General features: G+C 39.8%; 3 protein-coding genes across 3 annotated transcripts in view; 1 reads left to right on the forward strand and 2 right to left on the reverse strand.

Annotated features, from left to right (window-relative positions):
* LOC137006263 (oocyte zinc finger protein XlCOF6-like) overlaps positions 1 to 21,859 on the reverse strand; it is a 165,444-nt gene that overhangs the window by 79,430 nt on the left and 64,155 nt on the right. The window lies entirely within an intron of this gene.
* Positions 1 to 21,859, forward strand: part of LOC137014587 (zinc finger protein 420-like) — a 50,182-nt gene that overhangs the window by 23,920 nt on the left and 4,403 nt on the right. The window lies entirely within an intron of this gene.
* On the reverse strand, positions 4,902 to 6,769 carry LOC137006975 (putative nuclease HARBI1). The gene is made up of 5 exons (XM_067368161.1): positions 6,700 to 6,769; positions 6,126 to 6,621; positions 5,941 to 6,056; positions 5,733 to 5,844; positions 4,902 to 5,638 (listed from the first exon to the last, which is right to left on the reverse strand). The coding sequence occupies exons 1-5, from the start codon at positions 6,742 to 6,744 to the stop codon at positions 5,268 to 5,270; spliced, it is 1,140 nt and encodes a 379-aa protein (XP_067224262.1). The 5' UTR covers positions 6,745 to 6,769; the 3' UTR covers positions 4,902 to 5,267.

The raw sequence follows: 21,859 nt of genomic DNA on the forward strand, positions 1-21,859 counted from the left end.
AGAATGATTTCTGAAGGATCATGTGACACTGAAGACCATATAATGATGCTTAAAATTCAGCTTTGATCAAAGGAATAAATTACATTTTAAAATATGTTCAAAAAGAAAAGCTATTTTAATTTGTAATAAAATTTAGCCATTTTACTGTTTTACTGCATTTGATTTAATAAATGGAGTCTTGATCATATTTATACTCAACAATATAAACTAAATATCTTGCTGTATCATAAAAGTTATCTCGCTGTATAAATGCATTTCTGTACTTCATATTCAATATGTTATTCAAATGAGAGTATTGAATAGCGAGTGTCTCGCGGGAAGTGAATTTGGATTCTCTGTTTCAGGGCATGCGATTGGCTGTTCGCTGCTGACGTCACACTTTCATGTGCGCGCGCTCCAAGAACTCCGGTTCAAATCCCAAGTCGACGGAGGGAGTTTGATCGGCTTCATGGTACCAGCAAAGCATGCATGTCTTGGGGTGGTTTCGTGAAAACTTGACTAAATCCCGTGATCTTGAGTTTGTTGCACTGCCATCATCGTACAGGTCTCTTCTGTGATTCACCAAAGCGCGTCTGAATTCAAGCTGGAAACGGCCTGCGCTCGGTCTGTCCCAGGGTGTCATCGTCACTCACGAAGGTAACGTTAATCATGTTTAACACGACCTGATAGCCGTGCATGTTAACAAATAGTGGGTCTTGCATAATGACCATCGTTTAGTGCTTGTGTAACTTAATCCATGCACGTTTGTGTTATCCGGGCCGCTCTTCCCCATACCCTCGTGCACTATTCCCTACATTTGGGCCACTGATGGTCGATTCGAAGGCGTGAATGAAAACGAGTGCGATTTCGGACAGCCGTTGAGTGTGCATCTTATTTATTGCGGTGAAAAATGTGAGTACACTCGATAACGTCCACTATGGTTTCGAACACCAAAAACTTAAAGTGCTCTGTTTGATGGCATAAAATGGCGGTTTTTGCATTCAACACAAGTGTTAAGTAGAGTAGCACTTCATTTTTTTACACGTTACTCTTCTCTGCGCTGAGCTCCAGCCACAATTAAACACATTTGAAGTAGCTGTGTAGAGGCAAGTTGGAGCTAAACTCTGCAGGACAGCGGCCTTCAAGGACCGAGTTTGGACACACATGGTCTAACCAATCAGTATTGAGCAAAGCAACGCTTTAGATTTTCCCGCCCCGCCCCCCGCGGATGTTTGTCAGTCACAGCTGTTTTGTGAGGAAAGGAAACAACGCGCCTTTAAAAACTTGTAGGCATTTTGTTTTAATTACGACGTTTGTGTTGGTGATTATTTATTGTCTGTGTATACATACATGTATAATAATACTTATTTCGAATATAATTAAACTTCAAGATATCAAAAGGCTGATTAATACTGTATACATATACTTACCAACAACTCGCCGAACTGAAGACAAACTACAAACAAACTTAAAGCCGACTAATAATGAACTAGTAAAACAACAGTAGTAAAAAAAACGTGTAACGATTGAACAGGAACGTAATATATACAATTGGTGCTATTTACAGGTTATTAATGTGGGAAAATTAATCGAAAAAAGTTGAGGGTACAGCTAAGGAAATCACAACGGTCATCTGATACAAATTATAACGGTCATCGGATATATATAGTATACGGTCACGTGACGTTCATTCATTAATTCTGTTTATTTATTTTATTTTTTAGCTAATTTTTTATTTATATTTTTCTGAGCTAGGTGCTGGGAACCAAATGTGCTTATGATTAGAGCCTTTATTAATTGTGCTATATTTTAATGTGTTGCTTAGTGCAGGGGTCTCTTTTTGTGATTGAAGGCTGCCTAAAGGGCTACTCGTTTGTTATACTCAAATATTTAACTGTAAATATAACATGGTGGGGGTGTGTGTATGTGTGTGTGTATATATATATATATATATATATGTATATGTGTGTGTGTGTGTGTTTTGTCACCATTATGTCAAAGACATTTTAAAATATCTGTATTATGGCTTTATTCTTTTTACTAGCATAAAGTTTTATTAAACAATTTAATTTTTTATTATCTCATTAAGGCTGCATTTATTTCATAATAAATACAGAAAAAAACAAAAACATTGTGAAATATTAATACAATTTAAAATTATGGTATTCTATTTTAATATACTTTAAAATCTAATTTATTCCTGTGATGGTAAAGCTGAATTTTCAGTATCATTACGCCAGTCTTCAGTGTCACATGATCCTTCAGAAATCATTCTAATATGCTGATTTGATACTCTGTTATTATCAATGTTGAAAACAGTTGTGTTGCTTAATATTTTTTTGGAACCTGTGATACTTTTTTCAGGATTCAATGATGAATAAAAGGTTAAAAAGAACAGCATTTATTCAAAATATAAATCTTTTCTAACAATATAAATCTTTACCATCACTTTTTATCAATTTAACACATCCATGCTGAATAAAAGTATTAATTTCTTTAAAAAACAAAAAACAAAAACAAAAAAACAATTACTGACCCCAAACTTTTGAACGGTAGTATATATTGTTACAAAAGATTTCTTTTTTAAATAAATGCTGATATTTTTTAACTTTTTATTCATTAAAGAATCCTGAAAAAGTACACAGGTTATATAAGCAGCACAACTGTTTCCAACATTGATAATAAATCATCATATTAGAAAGATTTCTGAAGGATCATGTGACACTGAAGACTGGAGTAATGATGCTGAAAATTCAGCTTTGATCACAGAAATAAATTATATTAAAATAGAAAACCATCATTTTAATTTGTAGTAGTATTTCACAATATATATTTTTTTTCTGTATTTATTATGAAATGAATGCAGCCTTAATGAGCATAAGAAACTCAAAAACATTAAAAATAGTTATGTTTCAAAACTTTTGACTGGTAGTGTAGGTTAATCCTGAAAAAAAAATTATGAAAATATATTTTAAAATGCACATTTTATATTATTATTATTATTATTTATTATTATTTTTTAAATCACTTGCCCTGATTTAAATGCCACACAATTTAAGTGGAACACAATGCAGTCGAGTTGGGTCTTGATAGCCCTTTCTTTTGCTTATATTTGTCACATCACTTCACAGGAAAAAAAAAGTTTACAGTTTAATGGAAGTTACACCTGTAGTTTGTGCAAAGCGCTGTGGGGTGTAAGGAAAAAGTTGGACAAACCTATGGAAATTATGAAAGATGGTAGCCTAAAAACATATTTAATATAAATATAAGTGCAAAACAAACTGCCATAGCTTCATAACAAAAATTAATCATGCTGTAATTATATTCTTTTACTTATCTAACACAGTTAATACAGTGGATCTGTAATGTCGCTTCTCCACTAAACTTGATTCTACTTTTTTTTTTTTTTTTTTTTTTTTCTTTTTCCCCTCCCCCTTCTAGTCTCTTTGATTCTGCCACCTTGGGTGCACCAGCTGTGGAAACCTGACCTGGTGAGGACCCTCTTATCACACTTACACAAGGTAATTAATTAAAGATACTGTTAGTCAGTGCATGTTTTTTGTTTGTGCTATTGTTTTGTTTTGTTAAAAAGATGAAAGAAATAAAGTTGATACATTTAATGGAAGCATTAAGCAATGGGAGGTCATGCACTAGTGACTCGCACTGGATTTTCTCCTCAGTGTAAGGTTGAGAGGTCCATCTATCACTCTTTTCCATGTTTGTAGAGTTAGTTTGTGGAGTAAATATATAGGCTGTAGTAGTGTTGTCACAGTACCAAAATTCCAGTAGTCGGTACCGATACCGTAAATTTTACGGTTCTCGGTACCAATTTCGGTACCACAGCAAAATCTGTTGGAATTATTTTACTATTTTATATAGCCTTTTTTAAAAACATTAAATATGTTTTGTAGTGTGTATATATATATATATATATATATAACTACCTTGATTAACACTAGAACCGCCGGGGGTCACTGTACACCTAAAACCGCCATGCGGGTAAATTTTACCCACGCACATTACATACAAGCACATTCTTCATATGGCTAAAGAACATATTATTTCACTGTATGTCACTGTCTTCACAAAGAAATGTCTAGAGTCATGAAATGATTATGTCTTGTCATCAACTATATTTTGTCCTGTTGTTTTATGTTCAAGGGCCTGTTGCACAAAAGTAGGATAAGGGATTAAGCCAGGATATCTTGGTGATCCTGGCTCAATTGATCCCTAATCCGGTTGCACTAAAGCTGGATAGGGGGCAGGAGGATATGTTATGGTATAAATTACCATGGAGATTTATTCTGTGGAGCTAGCCTGCTCCAGACCAGGCTAAATTCCAGGATCTATTTAATCTCATCCCTAATGTCAGTCAGCAGTCGCCACAAATGGAAACCAATAGTTATTTCACTGCTCACTATACATTGTTATCACATATAACTAGACCCACTGTCATTATTTAAACGTTTGTGATCATTAATTTCAATCATTTTGGATAAATAATGATTTTTAGATGATGTTGCTATCATTAGATAATTTACAGTTTCCAATAGACTATAAGGCTATATATAAAATGATAGAATATTAGGGCCACAGAGGGAAAAAAAAGACAAGTCATAATATTGTAACCAGTTGTTTTAAAGGAGGACAGTTGTTAAAATGACAGATGTGGGGCATTTCGTGAAATTGTACTTCAGTATGGTTTCATAAACAAAGACATGCTGATGTGCCAGAATATGAAGTATCACATTGTCATAACTATCAAAACTGTAAAAAGAATATGTTGCTTTTCTGCAGAAATAACCAGCCTCATAAATTTATGACTTTATCCTTTTTCCTCAGTGGGGCCCTAGTACTCTGTCATATAAACAAATACACATTCCATATGAATATAAAAACACAATGTGTAACATTATGTTCCTTTATTGAATAAGGACAAAACAAAGCAGGTAAACTATCAGCTCCTTTCGAAACTGAAGTCACAGTGACTCTACAAGATGGAAAGCACAGAATCAAAGCATATTATACAAAATGATACATACACATTCAAAGGTCTGTATATAACACACCCTGCATGTCTGCACACTAAAATAAATGCAGGACAAATCCATACACATCAACTGAACAGACAAATGAATGGATGCAGTAGCCTCCCTGCAGCCTTGTATTACACACAGTATACCGCACAAACATCATAAGAGGCCAAATTCGTAAAAAAACCAACCCAAAAAAACCCTATTTCCTCTGCCACAGCAGGACATTTTTTACCTAAATTGAAAGCACACATACTAACTAAAATAATTCAACACATATTGGTCCCTCAGCAGCCGACCACTGTCGTCATCAGGGAAGATTGCCGGATTGTCCCAGTCCATGGCTGGTGGCACTCTGGGGGCCCTCTCCTTCCTCAGGCAGGCCACATTGTGGAGGACAGCACAAGCCACAGTAATATCACATGCCCTAACAGGGTTGACCCTTAATTTGTGAAGGCAGTGAAAGCGTGCCTTCAGGAGGCCAAAGGTCATTTCAACTCTGGCCCTGGTCCTGGCATGGGCATGGTTGTAGGCCTGCTGTGCTTCCTGGGGGTCTGTGAAAGGTGTCAGGAGAAAAGGCTGGCAGCCATACCCCCTGTCTCCCAGCAACACACCAGAGAATTCACCTGTCAACACAAAATCTCATCATTACTACCTCATAAACACAGTGATATTCTTGACACAGCCATGATGGTTATAAATAGGGGTTGTGTGGCTTACCTTGTGATAGGCACTGATAGATTTCAGAGGCCCGAAATATTCTGGAGTCATGGACTGAGCCAGGCCATTTTGCCACAACATTGCTGATCACACAGTCAGCATTGCAGACCATCTGAAATCATAAGATGAGGAATATTACACCAATCAATGCACATCATTGGCAATGCAGAGTGTTCGTCAATGGACAATATCAAAAAGTTATGTTCACCTGAACATTAATGCTGTGAAAGGATTTCCTATTCACAAAATCGGCCTCATGGGCACCTGAGGGGGCTTTTATCCTTATGTGTGTGCAGTCCACTGCACCAATGACATTGGGGAAACCTGTCACACAAAGTAATGAGTATCCTACTATGTGTTAACAGTTGTCCTGTAATTTGTAGATCCTCTTACCTGCAATCCTATAGAACTCCTCTTTCATGTCACAGAGTCTTCTGTGGCCAGGGAAGGAGATGAAGACATCTGCTAATGCTTTGATAGCCAGACACACACTCCTTATTGTGCGGCAAATTGTGGCCTTGTTCAGCTGTTCTGCATCCCCCACTGAGTACAGGAAGGCTCCACTAGCAAAAAAGCGCAAGGCCACACAAACCATTTGCTCCACACTCAGTGCATGGCTCCGTGCAGTGCGGTGCTTAATCCTGGGACCCAGTAGTCTGCATAGATACCTGATGCCATCTGCAGAAAACCTGTATCTTTCATATAGATGGTCATCAGGGAAGGCCAGTGGGTCCAACCGGTCCCTGAAGACCCTTTCTCGCCTGAAGGCTCTCCTCAGCACAAGTGCTTCTTCATCCACCACATCTCGCAAGAATGGGCATGCCATTGTCAGAGCAGAAAGGAACACACAATTTTGGGCCTTCATATAGGCTAGTGGCCACACCTGGTGCTGGGGGGGTGGACAAAAGAGGCCGGTGCCTTATAACGATGACTTGGTTGTACTGATTGCTGTGAAAATAAAAAATACCTTAGAAAGATGCCACCGTCCTGTGTGCTCACAATAAGAGCTCATATGTCATGGCTCACTTGACTTTACGAGAATATACCTAATTTTTATTTTGAGCTGTGTCATCTTCTTGGAGCTGGGGGAGGAAAGAAAAATAATGATTAATACATTTGTGTTACAGTTAGCATACAGTGTACATTGAAGGCATATCTCACCTCCCTCTCAAGTTTTTTTATTTCAAGGTCCAGTTTCCTAATTGTCCTCTTTTTTTATTTCGGACTCCAGTGCAAGATTTTCTATCTTTTTCTTCTTGTACTGAATGTCTATGTCTGCCAGTTCTATTTGGCGCCGGAGGTGGTTGCCATACAACTTTCTGATAGCTTGTGAGCTCTGTGAACACAATACAATTAGCGCAGCTGGAATTTGGCAGGATGTGGTGTCCTTTTATTAATACGCACTATGTTGCCAGGCTGGTTTTCCCACTGTATAGCATCTGGGTCCTGTAAAGCTAGTAGACAAGACATGCCAGGCCTACAGTATGCCTTTGATGGAGTACTCACTGGATCAGCATCGTCTGGTGCTTGTGCTGGTGGCTCTAACAGGAACACAGTGCTGCCAGACACTGCAAGGCAATAGGTAAACCAAAGTCAGACAGTCCAAATTGATTCAATATGAATGTGGTTGTATTCCATGTAGAGATGGAAGGACATACCTTGAATGAAGCGGGTGGCATCTTGGGAGGAACCTATGCTCGTCTCTTTCCCCCCAGGGATCCCCTCTAAGACGGGCCTGCCTTTATTTAGCTCCAAGGCCATGTCCTCTGCTGGGGTAAGGTCAGCCTTTGGTGACCCACCACCCGTGCCTTGTCTGTGGGTATTCTTTTTCACTGCTAAAACAGTACAGACAATGTGTGAGCAGGCACCTTCTGGGTACAATATATGCTTGTGCTTTGTTAAATATTAGTCAGGGACCATACCATTCTGCAGAATGTTCTTGTATTTGATTTTGACCTGCTGCCATGTCCGTTTTGGCCCGTTCATGTTTAATCTACATCACACGCACACACACACACACACACACACACATTCTTTATCACAAGAACATTTAATGGAGTCACACTGACAAAAATGACTTGGTATTTTTGTATTGTTTTCAGTAAAAATATATAAAAAAAAAAAACACTAAAGATGTATTTTCTTGATTTTCTAAATGACCTAGCAAAATAAGTATAGGTTTAGACCAAAAATATAAACTTCAAGTAAATGTGTGCTTAAAACAAGCAAAAAATTTAAATATCTGTCAATATAATAAGAAAAATTCTCTTGAAATAAGTTTACTTTTTCCATAAACACTTACTTTTAGAAAAGTTCTCTTGTTTCACTGGCAGAGTTTTTTGCTTATTTTCCTAGGTTATTTTGCTCTAGAAAATATTTAAGATTTTTTTTAGATATTTTTTTTTGACTGAAAACAAGACAAAAATACTAAGTAAGAAAGACATTTTTGCAGTGCAGTGAGCAACCAACCTTGGGTCCTTTGAAAGGCGCTATATAAATTAAAGTGATTATTATTATAGCTCATCTATGTATTCAAGAAAATTTTATTTATATAGCACTTTTCATTCACTTTTCATTTCATTTTCATTGTTTCATTCTGTCAAAGCTGCTTTACATTAATAAAAGCAGGGGAAACACAAAAAAAAACCGGTGGACAACATAATAAGCAGAGTACAACGGCTAAGATTAAACCGTACTGAGCGTAGTAACGTAAAATAATAATGTAAGGCTTTAATAATAATATATCATAGCTTTATACAGTGTGATGGAGTTACGTTACACAATTTCACTCATATATGCAGTGCATTTCAATAAAAAATTTAACCGTTTCATAATTACAGTACAACTGCGTTTTTGGAGATGTGAATTAAATATTTGATTTGTAATTGTGATGTTTCAGCGGAGCGGTGCACTACTTACGCATTCAGGCGGTCTGCAATACTTTGCCACGCTTTTTCTCTTTGCTTTATCACTGTGGCGGTGTTGCCTTTCTTCTTAATTATATCTTTTACCTCCTCGTATGCCTCCATGAGGATTTGTGCTTCCGACGGGGAAAAGTACGCGGCTCTAGTTGCCATGGTAAATCAGTTAATCTGTGATCTGTGGCGGGGTCTATTTGAGTGAGCCGTGAGCGCGCACCTATCCAGGATTGGTTTCACCTGGTTTAATGAATCCGTGTCTGCTCATCCTGGCTTGGTCTTTGTGCAACCAATTAAGCCTGGACGCACATGTTTTGGCTTTATTGAGCTCAGCTGAGTCATTTATCCCGGATGTCTTAATTCTACTTTTGTGCAAAAGGCCCCAGATCTTCTTAAATAAGGAGATCAACCTCTGATTGGATCAGCTGTGCTTCATAAACCAATCACAGCCTCGACTGGAGTTTGAGCACTTATTAGACAGTTTTCCCCATCTTGGAGAATCCAAGATGGCTGCTGCAGTGTTTCTCTGAGCTTTGTGCAAGGTTTTCAATCAAATAAGAATCCAAAGAATCCTGCCCAAAACAACATTCTTCTTTTGAAGATTGTGTGAAGAAGAGAAAAATCAACTTTAAATAGCAAAATTGTGGACTTGAACTGTATTTTGTGGAGGTTTTTGGCTTCAGGTGAACTTTGGGCCTAACAGACCTTGATGACCAAACCATGCCACCTAAAGCAATAAACAACAATACCGAGGGATATGTTACCAGGGCCGGCGACTGAACTAGGCGGTTGCCTAGGGCGACAAATATGTTGGGAGCGCGGGCGCCCTCTAGAGTCGCCGTTACGTTACGTTAGGCAAGTGCGCAGTTGAAGAAAATGAAGCGGTCTAATAAAGCCTCCGGTGCACAGGGACGAAAACGGAGAAAGGAAGAAGATAAAAGGAAAACCCAGTATAGAGATAAATCTTCTCATCTCAGCCATTGAGGTGTTAAATGAAATAAATTTGCTTAGTATTGTGCATCATCACCTTGAACGTTTCATTGCTGTCACTAAGCTATCACTAGCTAGCTAGTTACTTTGCTAGTTTGCTACGTATTACTAGCAAACCAAACTTAACTTCACTGATAACCTACATGGATGTAAATGTCAAAAGACCAGTATTTCAGATAACGTATGCATGCTAGTTATGAAAAGTACAGTTGCTCTCTACTCTACGTTCATTATAACTAGCAGGCTCATACACACACAGTAACCATTATGCTGACAGTGGTGTTCACGTGGTGTTCACCCTTATGTACAGTTCCCCTCTAGGAATATACTAAAATATGTTTGTTTTTTTTAATTGGCCATGGCCAGATGCACTCAGGCAATATTTGCAGAGGCCGGCACCTGCTGGAGAAAGGACACCTGATCCTTCATGTTCTCCTCTCTCTGAACTTTGTAAGTACAACTAGTACTTATGTTGCTGTTTTTGTTATTGTTATTATTATTAGCAATTATTACTTTTAGCAGCCTAATAGATTAGTAATAATAGTAGTGGTGGTAGTAATTGTAATTTATCTACTACAAGTTACATGGTCAGAGATAAAATGTATTGGTACAATGCAGCTATGTGGTAGGATGATAGAAATAACCAAATGCAATTGTGTAACGAACAGCATGGATGAACTCTGTGTTTAAATACATACAGCTGCAGGAGTAGGGACATCCAATAGTGATACTCCAGGGACCAGTGACACACAGGCCAGGAACACACAACCTGCATCAACTGAGTCTATTTAATAGTATTTATTCAAGCCACATCCATACTTTAAAGTACAACAGAAAAAGGTTAGCATGTATTAAAATACAATAGCTTGTTTTCTTAAAGAAGTTCAACCACATTCATCATTTCACTCACTGCTTGTCTGACTATACAATATGCTTGTATACAGGTGAAGGTGAAGGGACACCCAGGAACACATCAAGAACTCAGGGCACCAGTGAAAGACAGACGACTGAGACCAGGGACACGCAGCCTGAAGGAAGTTAGTCCTTTGAATACGTCACGAATCCTGTCAGTTCCGGACTACATTTCCCATCATCCCCCCTGTCAATCACATGCACTCACTCCACCTATCACCTGTTGCCACATCCACCCTAGCACACCACACTGATCACCACACCCAGCTGCAGCTCATTATCAGGACTATAAAGGGCTCACACTCACACCACCAGTTTGCGAAGTCTTGATTACTACTGTGTCATTTCTGAGCGTGTATATCCTGTCTGCCTGCTGGTTATCGTTTCTGCCTGTCTCTCGTTTTTGACCCTTTGCTGCCTGTCCTGATCATCGCCTGTCCCTTGACTACGACTCTGCCTGTTCCTCACTGTTCCTGTTTGTTCCTGTCTTGACCCTGCCTGTACGACCACTCTTGTTATTAATAAAACACTGCCTGTGAGTCCCCTTTGTTACAGAATAACTAATTCAAGCTTACAACCATCTGACAATATGTACTAGAAAGGTCATTCTTGTATGCCGCACAGAGGAGAACCGTTTATAAATTAGCTAGTTAATTACTTTGTACGCATTAGAAAATCATTTTTACTTTTAAAAGAAGTAGCATAAAAAACAAAAGGATTATAAAGTAATATCTTACTTGCGTCGCATCTGCATTCAGAGTTTTCAGTCACACACTGACTGAAATTTCCCCTCAAACACAAAGCACAGCAGAGGCAGCAGACGAAGATCTTCCTTCCTCATGTTGTTTCTCTGATAAACACTCATCTCTTAATGACAGGTTACCATCGTATTTAGATTAGATTAGATTAGATTAGATTCAACTTTATTGTTGTAGCACATGTAAGGTACAAGGCAACGAAATGCAGTTAGCATCTAACCAGAAGTGCAATAAGCAGTAAGTACAAAATATACAGTGTCTACAATATGTTACAAATGTACACAAAAAAAAAATACAAATAAGGCAATATTTTGGACATACTTTACAGGTTTTAAATACTATCAGCATAATATACAGATAAGTGTACTATGAACATACTATACAGATAGATTATGTATAAGTGTATGTACACTATAAGCAGAAACTATGAACAATGAACATCATTTACATTAGTGCAATGGACAGTAAAAGTGCATAGAAAATATTTCAGTGTGCAAATGGATTACTCAGGATTCTGAATGAACAGACAGTGGTGCAAGTAATAACAAGCTTACTGTTTTCTTTTGCTTGTTTGTAAATCAGGGGCCCGTTTCAGAAAGGAGGTTAAGTGAAAACCCTGAAATGAGGGAAACTCTGGGTTTTCTGTTTCAGAATGGGAGGTATGTTAAACCTGAGAAAGCAGAGTAAGTCAAGCCCGTTTCTGAAAGAGAGGTAACTTATACTCAGAGTCAGTTACCATGGTAACTTACTCTGTGAACCTAACCTGGTCGGGAGCAGGTTTTCTTCGGTAAACCCAGTTTCCTTCGGTCTCCTCCCCTTTTTTAAAGTGGAAGTGGTATTTAAGTACCTCATTCATTCTTTCGATACACTCATTTATTGCGCATACAGAGACCTGCATGCAGTGAAAATGGCATGTCCTTTTATGGAGGATCCTGTCGATGAGGAGGCTGCATTAATTCGCAGAGAGTTGCATTTACATCGTGAGAGGATTTTGAGACCCCGAGTGGATTTTTTGTCATATCCCCATGCATTTTTATTTGAGCGGTACAGTTTTTCTTTACAGTCAATTAGGTATATTCATAATCTCATCCATCCGTACATCAGAAACACCAGCCATCGTGGCCGTGCGCTTACGTCCGAGCAGATGCTTTGTGTTGCTTTGCGTTTCTTTGCAAACGGCAGTTTTCTTTATAACATCGGGGATGCAGAGCACATTAGTAAGGCCACTGTGTGCAGAACAGTAAGAAAAGTGTGCCTCGCTCTCAAGCGCTTTCTGCGAGTTTTTGTGGTGTTTCCTGGGCACAAACCTGTAAGGGTGGAACTCCTACAGCGGTTCAGACTGTAAGGTTTGCCGAGCGACTAAAGAAACTTTATCAGTAAGATGTTAGAAAACTGTACATTTCTTGTCTATTACCACCCACTGCAACTTATACCAACGACGGAAATAAGCGCAGTTATAATAGCAAAATATGTGGGAGAGCGTTGCTATAGTGTGACAATACTGTATTGCAATAGGGAGCACATTAATGTTACTAAATCAAAACTAGTTAGCACATCATTTGTAATAGAAAGGGTTTAATGACAATATCTGATTATGGTTACACTTAAAATAATTACAAAATAGATGTATGAGATGATAAAATCATATACCATTAATCGTACACAGCATGTATGAAAAAGTTACCTGAGAGAGAGAAAGAGAAATAGAGAGAGAGAGAGAGAGAGAGAGAGGGCAAGAGAGTGCCCGAGATCCAAGGAAGAAGAGCATAGAAAAGGAGAGCAGAGCAACAGTTAAAATCCGCTTTTATCCCTTCCTTGACCTTGTGACTTAAACCCAGACATTCAAACTGACCAATCAGAAGATTAAAACTTCCCCCCACTGTACCAAATGTGTGACCATTTGTAGACCCCCGATGTACACACATCTTGGCCTACAGGCCTTGATCACTATCAACACCTTTGTGCCTTCCAAATGGCCCTTGGCAAGAGAGAGGGGGTTGAAACAGTAAAGCAAATGTCTTTGTTCATTTTAAAATATCTTTAGATATTTTCAATTCTTACAGTCCCTCCTTGGCACCGTTGGCCACACTCATGTGTCAAAAGGTGGCACAGTCCATGAAGACATGCTTTCTGTTGTGTGTAGATGTCAACTTCAGACTTCTTGTCCAGACTTGTTGCAATAGCAGTCGTCAGTCTTCAGTCTTTGTTCTCCCTTCAGTCCTGCATGAGGAGGTCCATCAAATGGTGTTGCACCATTCATAGATATGCAAATCATCCATCGAACACTTCACACCTCCACAAGAATCAGGCACTGATAATGGTAGAACTCAGTTGTCCCTCCTTTGAGACAAGACACAGGATTTGAACTTTGGCAGCAGGGATCCTGTTATTTAAAAGAACATATAGCACAACAAACAGCAAAAGCATACATATGGCATTTGTCATTGGTCAGAGGTTTGATGTGGTCAGATTAAATTTGTCTCTGGCAATAAGCCCTTAAATCGATGTACTTGATAAAGTGGTCAAGGCAAGAATAAAAGAAGATCCTACAAGCTCTTACATTGTTTCTGGAAACATTGAAATAAATTGCATAATAACAAAACAACAAATGTTGGTTTAAAACACCCATTTCATGAAGAGTATTAGCAAAATATTCAGTGTAACCAAATACAGAGATTCAATTGAATAAATGTCCAAAAACATTATTACAAGTCAAATGGACAAAATACAAAAGAAACATATGAAGTAAGCTTCAGAGTTGTTTCAAATGCATTAATGATAATACAAATTGTGTGCTTAGGTAGAATGAGAAATACTAACATTTAATTTGGTGAGACAAATAACGAAGTGATTTTAGTAAATCCAAAGTAAAAAACAACAACAACAACTGGATGAAATTCACAGTTATAGTGCAGTCTAGACTTAAAGACTTAAAAACAAAAACATTATATGCAAACATTTTGTGAGGCATATGTAGATGTAGATTTGACTTTGTGTTTGAAGATCAAATCTATGCGGCTGCATTTAGCTGTGGCTATGTGTAAATTCAATCATGCTCCAAACAAAGGTGAGGGAGTTTTACAATTGTGATGCAAATTTGGTCCTGTTGTAACAGGAAGCCAGCTTGAAGATGTGAGTATGAGTTGTGATTTGGCTCAAAATCCTTCTACACCAATGTTTTCGTTAAGGAGCATGATAAAGTGCAAAGTTCAGAGTTTCTGAATCCTGTTGTGAGGAAAGCATTTTCATGGTTAATACAATTGTGAATCACATTGTAGCCACATGGCAATTCTGTGCTCCTGTACATGGTTTTACTCTAGCTATATGGACAATAGCAGAGTTTTCCACTTAGGAAGCAAACAAATTCAACATAGTCACACATGCAACTAGAATTGCTACACAATTCCAGTACTACACTTATTATTCCAATTTACACAAGATACTTGGCCTAAAATGCATAGCATCTACAACCTATAATCTAAGTGTTTAATCCAACACTTACAGTAAAGCAATCATCTGTTATAAAGAATAAACTCAGCTAGTCTGTGTGTACATATAGTATCACAAACAACTTTAATGTGTGTTCTATGCGCACAATGTGTTTAGCACAATCACAAATTTGGAAATACAAACAGGATCATTGCTATTGGGCTGCTAATCCACTAGCAAGTGAAGTCAAAAGTTGGAGGCCTTGCATGAACAATGCAGTTAACTCACTTAGAGTTTTACCTGCAAATGAGCTCTGATCTTTACTCTTAAAACGTGGTTTCCTATCTTTCTGAAAATAAGGTGGAGGCCTACCCCTACCCAGTGACCAGCATTTGTCCTCTGTATGGCCTATTTTCTGACAGGAACGGCAAAACCTGTTCTCTTTGCCACAGGGTTGTTTGCTGTGTTCTGGAGTTTGACGGTTTTCATGACTCTCTAATGCTTGAACACCATGTGTTCTGGTACATGACTCTGCGCTATTACGGTGCTGCATCACCTTAAGAACTGAAATAGGCACACTTTCTTTAGCAGTGACCTCTGAACAAAACATTCCAGATTCATCAGAGCAAGTCACATCATCTAAGAAGTGAACATGCTTTTTAGCCCCATCACTGTTAAGCGTTTTGGGAGACTTTTGAGCATTTAGCTTAGCCTTGAGATCTGCAATGGTCTCTTTGTGTTTTTTACATTTTTCAGTCAGAGCTAACTGTTCAGCTAGTAAATTATCTAGCTGTGATTGAAGATCCTGAATCTTTGCCTCACACTTTTGTACCTCTGCATTTTTAGAATGCACTTCTTTACATTTAGCATCTATACATGAAAACAGAAATGTGGTCACATCACGCAGCTGTGCACAACTTATGAAGTTTAAAGCCTCAATTATTTCACCATGTTTTGATTTCTTTTGGTGTTTGCCAATTATGTCCCACCATTTGAGCATTTCATCATCTGAACATTTAATCCCAATGTATTGTTTCTTGAGTTTGCACAAGGTAGGCTCAACTTTTTTTTGCTCCATAAAGCAAACAATACTTCACTCTTTCCAGAAATTTTCCCTTTCATCCCTGAGGAGATCTGAATATCATACCATTAAACAATTAAAACAGACTTACCCATTCCTTGGTGAGATGGTCAGCTTTAATCCATTCACAAGATCAACTGTGAAAAAATGTCCTCATTCTGATGAGCGATCAAAGTAGATTTCAGAAAACTCACTGCAAGGGATGCCGGGTTTCGGCACCATCTGTAAGGGTGGAACTCCTACAGCGGTTCAGACTGTAAGGTTTGCAGAGCGACTAAAGAAACTTTATCAGTAAGATGTTAGAAAACTGTACATTTCTTGTCGATTACCACCCACTGCAACTTATACCAATGACGGAAATAAGCACAGCCCTTACGAAAAAGAAGTTTACTTCAAGTTAATTTTATCAAGTATACTTTAGTAATGTTAAAGTATATTTTTAAGTATACTTTATGTAGTAAGTATACTAGTATCAATGTACTAGTAGTAAACTTGTAAGTGTACTATTTTAATACCGCTTGGGACTAAATTGGCCCAACTGAAGTATACGTTTAAGTGTACTATAAGTGTAACAGTAGTAAACTTTAAGTACACAACTAGTTCACAGTTTCGTTTCTCATTTGTACTGCATCTGTACTACAAGTGAACTTATAAATATACTAGTAGTTTACTATTTTAATACTAGTAGTACATTTTAGTATATAAATTGAAATATACTATCAGTAAACTACTGTCACGATATCCAGTTGGAGTACCCTGGTTGGCCACCAGAGGGCACTCCAGCACGGACTACGTCACCAGTTTTCACTTCATTTCCCATAATTCACCCCTTGGACTTATCAGCCTCATGTCATTGCACTCAGGTGTTTTGTGTTTGCTCATTAGTTCGGTCTATTTAGTTTCAGTGTTTTTTGCCTGTGTTTGTGGTTCGTTGTTTCCTGTTTTTTGCACTTTGTTTCTGGTTTCTGTTTTTGTGGACTGTTTATGCCTTGGACCTACCTCATTAAACTGCACGTGGATTTTATCATTTCGTGTCTGTGCATTCCGTGACAGAACGAACCACCCATTTAAGATCCAGCAGCATGAGGACTATTCTGTCAGGCACATGCAGGGAGCGTGTGGCTCTGCTTGGGGAAGTGATGGCGTTACGCCAGGAGGGAGAAGAGGTAGGATGCTTCGCCAAGGTCTTTTGGACAATGGCGGTGGGGCTGAGGTACAACGATGCGGCGCTGAAGGATATCCTTAATGGCTGCATTGACGATCCTCTACCTCGGTGTGAGATGGAAGGGCTACAGGACTTAGATTTCTGGAGATTCGCCGCCTATCTTCGCCATCGGGTAGATTGGGCCTCACCAAGTCAATCAGGCAGTGTGCATGCTCCAGACCATGAATCCGTCTCTGAAGTCACCGGGGAGGTGGGCACTGAGCCTCAGCTTCACCCCGGTAAAGCGAAGAGGAGGAGAAGGAAGAAGGTTTCCTTCGGACGTCAAGGCCCGGAGGCCGCCCCAGTCAGTGAGTCCACTCCAGAGCTCGCTTTAGTCAGTAAGTCCAGTTCAGAGCCCACTCCAACTAGTGAATCCACTCCAGAGCCCGCTTTAGTCAGTGAGTCTACTCCAGCCAGTAAGTCCACTCCAGAGCCCGCTCCAGCCAGGGAGTCCACTCCAGAGCCCACTCCAGCCAGTGAGTCCACTCCAGAGCCCGCTCCAGCCAGTGAGTCCACTCCAGAGCCCGCTCCAGCCAGTGAGTTCGCTCCAGAGCCCGCTCTAGCCAGTGAGTCCACTCCAGAGCCCGCTTTAGTCAGTGAGTCTACTCCAGCCAGTAAGTCCACTCCAGAGCCCGCTCCAGCCAGGGAGTCCACTCCAGAGCCCACTCCATCCAGTGAGTCCACTCCAGAGCCCGCTCCAGCCAGTGAGTCCACTCCAGAGCCCGCTCCAGCCAGTGAGTTCGCTCCAGAGCCCGCTCTAGCCAGTGAGTCCACTCCAGAGCCCGCTTTAGTCAGTGAGTCTACTCCAGCCAGTAAGTCCACTCCAGAGCTCGCTCCAGTCAGAGAGTCCACTCCAGCCAGTGAGTCCACTCCAGAGCCCGCTCTCCCTGATACGGCCACGGAGGCCGTCACCGAGCTGTCCGCTCTCCCTGATACGGCCACGGAGGCCATCACCGAGCTGCCCGCTCTCCCTGATACGGCCACGGAGGCCGTCACCGAGCTGTCCGCTTTCCCTGATACGGCCACGGAGGCCGTCACCGAGCTACCTGCTCTCCCTGATACGGCCACGGAGGCCGTCACCGAGCTGCTCGCTCACCCTGATACGGCCACGGAGCGCCCTTGGTCAGCCCTGCCGCCGCTGCCATCCAAGCCTTCTGCTCTGCCACCGCCATCCAGGCCTTATGTTCTGCTGCTACTGCCCAGGCCTTCTGAACCGTTGAAATTTGCTTGGTCAGTTCCTCCAGCGCCGCCCTGGCAAACAGCTAGGACTCCAGGCCTGCCAGTGCCCGCCTGGTTGGTTCCTCCAGCACCGCCCTGGCAAACAGCTAGGACTCCAGACCTGCCAGTGCCCGCCTGGTTGGTTCCTCCAGCACCGCCCTGGCAAACAGCTAGGACTCCAGACCTGCCAGTGCCCGCCTGGTTGGTTCCTCCAGCACCGCCCTGGCAAACAGCTAGGACTCCAGACCTGCCAGTGCCCGTCTGGTTGGTTCCTCCAGCACCGCCCTGGCAAACAGCTAGGACTCCAGACCTGCCAGTGCCCGCCTGGTTGGTTCCTCCAGCACCGCCTTGGCCTTCGGGGGAGCACGCTGGATCTGGCCCGCCATCCCTCCCCCTGATCCTCCTCCTATCCACCTCCCTCCTGAGTTTTTTGTTTTGTTAAGTGGAGCGTCTGGTATCCGCTCCGTAGGGAGGGGGTAATGTCACGATATCCAGTTGGAGTACCCCGGTTGGCCACCAGAGGGCACTCCAGCACGGACTACGTCACCAGTTTTCACTTCATTTCCCATAATTCACCCCTTGGACTTATCAGCCTCATGTCATTGCACTTAGGTGTTTTGTGTTTGCTCATTAGTTCGGTCTATTTAGTTTCAGTGTTTTTTGCCTGTGTTTGTGGTTCGTTGTTTCCTGTTTTTTGCACTTTGTTTCTGGTTTTTGTGGACTGTTTATGCCTTGGACCTACCTCATTAAACTGCACGTGGATTTTATCATTTCGTGTCTGTGCATTCCATGACAACTACTAGTTTAGTGTACTTGTAAGTACACTTGTAAGTTTTCTTTAAGTGAACATAACATCACACTTATAGTTTACTTTTTATATATTATTTGTGGCAATGTAAGTATACTACTATGTTCCTATTTGGGTATTATATTTTATACTTGAAATACCTTTAACTGTACTTGAACTCTTTCTATTTTAAAAACATCCTTTTTTATTAACACTCAAATGTGGGTAAGTTTTTTTTTTTTTTTTTTTTTTTTTATCAACACTTAAATGTGGGTAACATTTGAAATGAAAAGCTGAGAAAATTGCATTTTTGTCAAAGACTACGTCTGTGTGGGATTCAGAAAGATGATCAAACACAGGTAGAGTAGATTGAGTCCATAAACACCCCCAAAGCTTCATAGTCCTCATAGTCCACAAAGCGTTTGGCAGTTTTTATTTACATGCTGTTTAATGTTTATGATCACTTTATTTTATATTTGCATGAGTAATCTTCTATCGCTCGTTTCAGCTTATTCTTTTCCTGCGTTTTGATCTGGAGATTCTGGACTCTTTCAGAAGATGTAAAACAGCGCCCCCTACCATTATAAAGCCTGAAAATTCAATCAATGCCTAGGAAAGAGGGAAGTAAATTCCTATGTACACTACTAGTGGACTAGCCTACACAAAAATTCAGATACTCAGAATTAGGAATATATCTGTTTCTTTATAAATCAATATTTTCAAACAATGTACTTTTATACTATACTTTTACAAATATACTTTTAAGTATATCTCGATCGAAGACTGTGTCCAAGTATAGGCCAAATATACTTAGACTTTTCTGTCAGTATAAGTCAAGTATACTTAAGTGCAATTTTAAGTATATTTCTCAGAAGTACATAAAGGATATTTCTGAGAAGTAGACTGAAAGTATACTTTCTTGTTTTTAGTTTAAAAGAAGTATGCTAATAGTACACTTGAATAAACTTCTTTTTCATAAGGGAGTTACAATAGCAAAATATGTGGGAGAGCGTTGCTATAGTGTGACAGTACTGTATTGCAATGGGGAGCACATTAATGTTAATACTAAATCAAAACTAGTTAGCACATAATTTGTAATAGAAAGGGTTTAATGACAATATCTGATTATGGTTACACTTAAAATAATTACAAAATAGATGTATGAGATGATAAAATCATATACCATTAATCGTACACAGCATGTATGAAAAAGTTACCTGAGAGAGAAAGAGAAATAGAGAGAGAGAGAGAGAGAGAGGGCAAGAGAGTGCCCGAGATCCAAGGAAGAAGAGCATAGAAAAAAGCAGAGCATAGAAAAAAAGACAGAGCGACAATTACAATCTTCTTTTATGCCTTCCTTGACCATGTGACTTAAACCCAAATGTGAGACATTCAAACTGACCAATCAGAAGATTAAAACTTCCCCCCACTGTACTAAAGGTGTGACCATTTGTAGACCCCCGATGTACACACATCTTGGCCTACAGGCCTTGATCACTATCAACACCTTTGTGCCTTCCAAATGGCAAGAGAGAGGGGGTTGAAACAGTAAAGCAAATGTCTTTGTTCATTTTAAATTATCTTTGTATATTTTCAATTCTTACAATATAATCTTAGTGTAAGAGGTAAACAGATTTTGCTTGCTGTCGTCTATAGAGGGGCTAGGAAAGGATTTTCTACTCGAGCTCCGATTGCCCCCTTATAACAGGCAAAACTGTACAAAAAGCAGGAGGAGGAGGGATGCTGAAAGAACTAACAACAGGAAGAGGGAAGATGCTGGTTTTAAACCTTGGTATTAATTGGAAGATTTCACAGACAGGGCTTAGCTTAAAGGAACTCTCCACTTTTTTTGAAAATAGGCTCATTTTCCAACTCCCCTATAGTTAAACAGTTGAGTTTTACCGTTTTCGAATCCATTCAGCCGATCTCCGGTTCTGGCGGTACCACTTTTAGCATAGCTTAGCATAGTTCATTGAATCTGATTAGACTGTTAGCATCTCGCTTAAAAATGACCAAAGAGTTTCAATATTTTTCCTATTTAAAACTTGACTCTTCTGTAGTTACATCGTGTACTAAGACCGGCGGAAAATGAAAATTTGCGATTTTCTTGGCCGATATGGCTATGAACTATCTTCTCATTTCGGCATAATAATCAAGGAACTTTGCTGCCGTACCATGAGTGCAGGAGGCGCAATGATATTATGCAGCGCCTCTCACAAATGTCTCCATGGTTGCAAGGCACGCTCCCTGTACAAACAGGGGCTCACAGGCGCTTCCGCCTGCTGCACTCATGGTACGGCAGCAAAGTTCCTTGATTATTACGCCTAAATGAGTGTATAGTTCATAGCCATATCGGCCTAGAAAATCGCAACTTTTAATTTTCCGCCGGTCTTAGTACACTATGTAACTACAGAAGAGTCAAGTTTTAAATAGGAGAAATATTGAAACTCTTTGGTCATTTTTAAGCGAGATGCTAACGCTCTAATCAGATTCAATGGACTATGCTAAGCTATGCTAAAAGTGGTACCGCCAGAACCGGAGATCGGCTGAATGGATTCGAAAATGATAAAACTCAACTGTTTAACTCTAGGGGAGCCTATTTTCAAAAAAAGTGGAGTGTTCCTTTAAGATAGGACTAGTCCTTACTTCTATTATGATATTGAAAGTGAAAGTTATTTTAAGTTAAAGGGATAATTCAACTAAAAATGAAATTTACTCACCCTCGATTCTAAACCTGTAAACATTTCTTTGCTGAAGACAAAAGAAGATATTTTTAAGAGTGTTCATAACCAGTTTTCGAGCCCCATTGACTTCCACAGTGGCCTGGAAG

Source organism: Chanodichthys erythropterus, chromosome 3 (genome assembly GCF_024489055.1).
Source record: "Chanodichthys erythropterus isolate Z2021 chromosome 3, ASM2448905v1, whole genome shotgun sequence".
Taxonomy (NCBI): domain Eukaryota; kingdom Metazoa; phylum Chordata; class Actinopteri; order Cypriniformes; family Xenocyprididae; genus Chanodichthys; species Chanodichthys erythropterus.

Excerpts from the sequence above, each read along its gene's own strand:
- LOC137006975 (XM_067368161.1), bottom strand. The coding sequence starts at position 6,744 with ATGAGCTCTTATTGTGAGCACACAGGACGGTGGCATCTTTCTAAG. Across the intron at positions 6,622-6,699 it reads GACGGTGGCATCTTTCTAAG|CACCAGGTGTGGCCACTAGC; the intron begins GTATTTTTTATT and ends CCACCCCCCCAG. Across the intron at positions 5,845-5,940 it reads TTCACAGCATTAATGTTCAG|ATGGTCTGCAATGCTGACTG; the intron begins GTGAACATAACT and ends TTATGATTTCAG.